The 6,462-nt window shown below is 41.2% G+C and overlaps 1 protein-coding gene across 4 annotated transcripts in view; it reads left to right on the forward strand.

The window, feature by feature from the left end:
- The window catches only part of tmem68 (transmembrane protein 68), a 13,312-nt gene extending 10,354 nt beyond the window's left edge, over positions 1–2,958 (forward strand). For all 4 annotated transcript variants that reach the window (XM_041991628.1, XM_041991627.1, XM_041991626.1 and 1 more), the window contains exons 8-9: positions 1,767–1,906; positions 2,452–2,958. In XM_041991628.1, the coding sequence (XP_041847562.1) occupies positions 1,767–1,906; positions 2,452–2,556 (245 nt within the window). In that variant the 3' untranslated portion in view covers positions 2,557–2,958. The remainder of the gene's footprint in view (positions 1–1,766; positions 1,907–2,451) is intronic.
- The last annotated feature ends 3,504 nt before the right edge of the window (positions 2,959–6,462 follow it).

Genomic DNA, 6,462 nt, shown 5'->3' on the forward strand with positions numbered 1-6,462 from the left:
TCAGCTGTTCCTTGCACACAAAACAGGCAGTAAACCCGCCCCGTCGCAGACGAAGCGTCTAGTGGCGAGTGAAATAACCAGACCAATACAAACTTTTTCTTGTTCTTGCGGCCTTGAGAGCAAGAACAAAGTTCTCTCTTCTCGTGGAGTATGCAACAAGCTTGCGTCTGTTCAGGTTGAGTCGTGTGTTGGGAAACGCTAGAACCTGCAGGATGGTAGATCTCAGGACTGGAGACTGTCCAACTGATGTAGACTGTCCTATTTAGGCCTATTTGTGGAAAAATATGTAATGTTTGAGTTACATAAACTTGAAATAATGATCAAGAAACTGCAAGATGCTGAGGATCTAGACCCCCTCCAGTTTGCCTACTATTTAGAAGTTGAAGACATTTAGTTAATCTTTATTTAACCAGGAAATGATCCATTGAGATTAAAAATCTCTTTTACAAGGATGTCCTGGCTGTCCAAGATGAAGCAGCAGTACAGACAAAATCCAGAGTACAAACAAATGTAAGACATTTAAAGTTATGCAAAAAATCACCAATATTTACAAACACTACAAGCATAAAATCTAAAGACATTATGTACAACGAGAAACTAAAAACTCATCTCACTGCTGCATCCTGCGAATATTTAAAGAAGAGAGTCCAGTGAGTGAATATAAAGTACAATGGTGAGTCCCAAAAACTGTAACCGGAACTGTAAACTGTACCTAAGAGCAGCATGGTAAAGAGGACCCAATCTGGGCAAGGTTGAGGACATGCAGATCTATAGATTGTATCGCTGTAATCCAGCTGAGATAAAAATAAGCTGGTTATGAGACTCTTTCGCGAGGACACAGAAAAGCAGGATTTCAATCTATAGAAAAAACTCAGTGAATTTTTACTTTTTTGTCAGATGTGACATATGATGTTTAAAGGATAAGTTCTTATCAAGCCAGATGTATCTACTACCTCTAAAGTAGTACCATCCAGTGTTTTAATGAGAGGCAAAGCAGCCACAGTGCTCTGGGTAAACATGACTTTAGTTTTCTTTGCATTAAGGACTAATTTAGCATTATAGAGGACTTGCTGCAAGGAAATGAAATCTGCCTGAAGATTAGAACAAACTGTCTCTAAAGAGGGAGCAAAGGAATACAAAATTGCATCATCGGCATACGTATGGTGCAGAGAGAAGTTTAACTGATCACAGATATTATTAATGTAAATCAATAAAAGTAAAGGCCCTAAAATAGATCCTTGTGGGATCTATTTTATGGGTGGTTCTGTGCATGCTGCACCGGGCATATACCTACCAGGATGTGCCTGGTTCTTATTTGAGGATCATGTTCTTTGATTTCTCCTGCTCTTTTAACAACATAAGGCCTCCCATACTGAGAAACAAACTTATGATTAGGGGGGTCGCCCTCCCTGACATCCTGGATTATGGACTCTCTGACATCCAGACCTCAGTACGTCAGGGATCAGAAGCTGGAGTGGTCTTTACAGCCACAGCATACAGGAAGGGACAGAGACGCCTTTTCTTCCTCAGCTGGCAGCTCAGCCAGACGTTCTGTCATACAGTGATTGCAGGTGTGCTGTTCTAACTAACTAACTAACTAACTAACTAACTAGCTAACTAACGAACTGTGTAGACGATATCATTTAAAAAGTGTTTGCCAGTTTAAAACTTATTGTGACCTTGATTATAAGCTGAATTCTTTCTTATCTGCGTACTAATCACTATAAATGTTGAGGATTCTCTTCTTCTGTGGTATGTGTCTCCAGGATTGTTCCGCTGGCTCTATGAAAGATTCCGTCTTCCTGTTGCTCCAGTTTATGGAGGATTTCCTGTTAAATTTCGGACCTTCCTTGGTGATCCAATTCCTTATGATCCAAACCTAAGTGCTACAGAACTGGCAGAGAGAGTAAGTCTTTCTTTTGTTCTGAGACCTGGTGGGTCTCCTGGTCTTTGGAGACCTGGTGGGTCTCAAGATTGTCGGAGACCTGGTGGGTCTCCTGGTCTTTAGAGACCTGGTGGGTCTCAAGATTGTCGGAGACCTGGTGGGTCTCCTGGTCTTTAGAGACCTGGTGGGTCTTCTGGTCTTTGGAGACCTGGTGGGTCTCAAGATTGTCGGAGACCTGGTGGGTCTCCTGGTCTTTTGAGACCTGGTGGGTCTCCTGACCGTCGGAGACCTGGTGAGTTTTTCATAAAAAATGTGAGCAATGGGAGGCCTGGGCCCCAGTAGAGCTCTATGTCTAGCAACGGCCCTGCATCCGATAGTCCATGACAGGCTGACTCCAGTTTCTCCTGTCCTGAACTTTGATACATCTGCAGGATTTTATTGTTCACATGTTCCAAGTCTTCATTTATACAAAAAAGAAAAAGTCATCAGAGGTGTTTTTCCTTAAGCGTGCGGCCCTTCATCCTGAACGGCACTCTGCCTCTCCAACCATGCTTTTTGTTTCATAGGTGCAGCAGGCCGTCCAGTCTCTGATAGACAAGCACCAGCAGATCCCGGGCAGCATCCTGAGAGCCTTGTTAGAGAGATTTCACAGCAAAGACAAAGACCATTAACACCAGCAGCACATGAGACAAACGTCCATTTTGTGACCAAACATGGTGTCTGATTGGCTGAGATGGGCCCGGCACGCAGAGATATTCACTGCCCTGAAACATTACAGACTGATGGAGCTTCCCTCTACATACAGGTTTTATTTTGCACATGTCATTTAGTTTATATAGGCTGTGATTTTCATCTTTGTATTCTCAGTCCCGAGCTCTACTACCTGAAGTTAGATAAGACTTAAGTTGTCACACCTCAGAGGAGAGAAAGAAAAGATTTGCACAAACTGTTCTCATGCCATCAAATGTGATCAGTTACTGTCGTGATCCAGAGAAAAAGTGATTTACTTTATTTATGTAAAATAAGCTCAAGGGATTCTTAATAAATTTGGTTTATTATGATTTAAAGCAACATCTCTTTGAATCTGGACATATTTAGCAGTATTTTCTCCGTACACCTTCACCAGTGAATTAGGAGCAAACAGTGGAGCTTGGCAGCATTTTACCAAATGATTATCTGAAGAATTACGACAGCTATACAGAAAGATTAATAATACACTGTTTCTCAACATTGTATTTTTTTTATTTATTGATGGATGAATTAAAGAGAATAAGGGTTTGGAGGTGGAGACTGTTTGTAACCATAACTTTACAAAAGTATACAAAACGACCATAAAGAGTTAAAAGGCAAACAGTGTAGCAGATAAAATATAAATGCTAAAAGGTGCCATCTGTGAAATCTGTCATTAAATGACTTCTGACATGTTCAGAAAAGACAGGACCTACTTTTTCAGTTCTGACATGTTCTGTATCAGGACAATAAAAAAAAAAAAACTTAATCTGATTCTTTGCCTGGCCTTAGAATGAGCAGAAAGAAGAAAGTTGAGTCAGTTTGCAGCTCTGCAGCCTTTAGGACTGTTAACACGGAGCCAAGGAGGAAAAACATCACCTCACTCAGATTAATGGGTTCACATGTTTGGGCAAAACTTGGCAACAAGGTGTTAAGGAGAGCCATTTAATCTGAATCAGGTGTGTTGAGGCAGGAAACATCTAAAACCTCCAGGACTGTGACCCACAAGCTGGACCTGGACAGTTGATCTGTTCTCGCTGCTGGACCAACCATCAGCCTCCTACTTTACATGGATGACATCGAACTGTAAGCCAGGACTGAACCAGGCATCAACTCACTGATCCACCTTCTCAGGATATCAGACTTAAATGATGGATGTGGCTGAATGGTACAGGTATATATATCCCTCATTTGAGCAGACACATGAAATAAAATTGCACTTCCAGATGCAGACTGATAAACTGGTGATGGATAACCTACTGGACATCATGGTGGTAGAGTAGCTGCAGAAGGAGACGGCAGTGATGGATGTAGACGACAGAAACACCAGGAAGGAGGAAGATGAGAAGATGAAGCAAGTGAAGACATGATTAAACTGAAACAGGGTGCGCTCTGTTTTTTTTATTTTATTTTTTTTAAGTATTGATAGATGTTGCCACTGTTAACATTAAATGTTGTGACGGCCTCAGTGGGTGGAGGCAGACTGATGGAGGGATGGTTCAACTTATCAGTGAAGAAATAAAAAATTTTGCTTTCTTCTAAAATTAATTCTAAATTCAGACTTTAGCTGCACTTTAGAAAATGTTCCAACCTGTCTGTGCATGTAGTTTGTTATTGACTTGGACAGAAGGATAATTAGTAAAATACTAAAACCAGCAGTTCCCACAACCTCCCTCAACGTGGAGGCTGTTATCGATTTCAGGCAGCTGGCAAACAGGATCATGAACCACTATTCATCAACCCAGCTGCTGTGAAGATGGCCAGCAGTGGGAAGGATCTGGGAGTTCCTGATGATGATGACCTCACTTCAACCACTAACACCTCTGCAGTCCTCAAAAAGGCTCGGCAGCCACTCCACCACCTTCTACCGAGGCACTGCTGAAAGCATCCTGACCTGTGGCTTTACCACCTGGTTTGGTGCTGCAGTGCACAGGACAAGAAGCAGCTTAGCAGACTGGTCAAGACAGCCAGTAAAATCCTTGGTGCCCCATCCCCTGCCTGGTGGAGCTATACCAGCAGTGCTGCATCAGTAGGGCCACCTCTATCGTTGAGGACCCGTCCATCCTTCCCACCACATCGTCCCCCTCATGCCATCAAAGATGCAGCAGCTGCAAGACTAGCAGGAAGCTGAACAGCTTTCCCCAGTATGTAGGACTTATTAATGGACTGTCCCCACACTCAGCCTTGACACCTGTCAAGTTATGAGACGTAATGCAAGGGAGAGACTGGACTGTTTTATTTTACTTAATTATTTTTTATTTTATCTGATTTTATTTCTATTAGTCTAATGTGATGCTCATATTTTATTGTTATATTGACAATAATATTGATTTCTCTATTGCACTTCAGTCTCTAATCGTGATACGAAATTTCATTCTCTTGTGCGTAAACACAATGAAAATGACAATGAAGAATTCTTGATTTAAGTCCACGTTCTCCGGAGCTCCGAGCCTCCTCCAGGTCGTCATCAAGCTTCAGGTGTTTCATTAAACTCCAGCAGGGGATTGGTGGAATAGCTGCCCTGAGACTAAATCTGCTCCAGCTCAAATCTTTGTTAATGCCTCATGTTTTCTGTCTTTTTCTGGCCTTGCTTTGAGCTGAGGAGCATTGTCTCTCCAGCAGATTTAACTGTAATAATTATTATGATGAATTATTTATTGTCATTTTACTGCTGTGTTCTTCTGTGAAGCACTTTGGTCTAAATCAGTCATTTTTAAATGTCCTATAAATAAATGTGATTGCCTACAACCAGTCTTTAATGTTTTCATTTGTTAGACTTGATGTAACAGACAGTCTGCTGCTGCATCAACCCCTTAATGCCTGAATTTACTTACAATTGTATAGAAAAAATAAATACAGGAAAAAAATTACAAAATTAAAAGATGGGAATAAAATACAGTTATCAAATAATAATAATAAATACAATTAAATGATCAATAATATAAAAATAAAAACATAAATGAAAGTAAATGAATATGAATAAATCAATAAAAAAATTAAAAAGACTGGAAGCAGTTTGTTGGAAATCTGCGACTACAGACATCAAACTGAGTTTATTTTCATTCACTTAAACATGAAACAAAGAACGCATCAGACCCAACGAGAACTAAACCAACACCCCAAGACCTTCGGCCCACGCTGGCGTGGAGCGTGGTGGCACGAACCTCGGCTGGAACGCCGTTCCTGGAGCTCTGACACAGATGCAGGTGAAGGCTCCAGAGCTGGACCAGCAACTGATGAAGACTGTGGCTCAGGAGACGAAGGGCTGTTGGAGTGTTTACTTTCATCTGCAGTCTCAGAGGCAAACGTCACAGAGGAAGCACAGAAGAGGCAAAACAGCTGGAAGTGATGTTCAGATTTACACCCCAAACCAACCAGAATGACTGAATCTGATTATGTAGACGAGCTTAACTGGAACGTACTCAGAAAGTTTGGATATTTAGCTTTCAGGTGAAATTTACAAGAAATGTCAAAGGTTGATGCTGCTCTGATATTATATCACAAATTTATGACATTTAAGTTGAATCATGCAATGGTAATTTCTTCATCTATCTATAGAAACTAAATCTACCAACAGTGGTGTGTAGACCCCAGCATGAAATAGGTTTTAATGTGTTAGGTCTGGTCTTGGTCTGATGATGTCTGAACAGGATGATGAAGAGGACTGCTTGGAAACAAGCTGGCACTGAACCAGAACATTTAGTGCTCCATTCATGGTTCAGTCTCTTCTTTTGCCTTGTGGTTAGTCATCTTGTTAAAGAACACCATGCTGTAGAAGAAATACTTAACAGTTGTACATTTTTGTTTGTTTGTTGGCCACACACAACAGAAACAGCCAGAGATAAGTA

The sequence above is a fragment of the Melanotaenia boesemani genome, chromosome 8 (genome assembly GCF_017639745.1).
Source record: "Melanotaenia boesemani isolate fMelBoe1 chromosome 8, fMelBoe1.pri, whole genome shotgun sequence".
Classification (NCBI taxonomy): Eukaryota; Metazoa; Chordata; class Actinopteri; order Atheriniformes; family Melanotaeniidae; genus Melanotaenia; species Melanotaenia boesemani.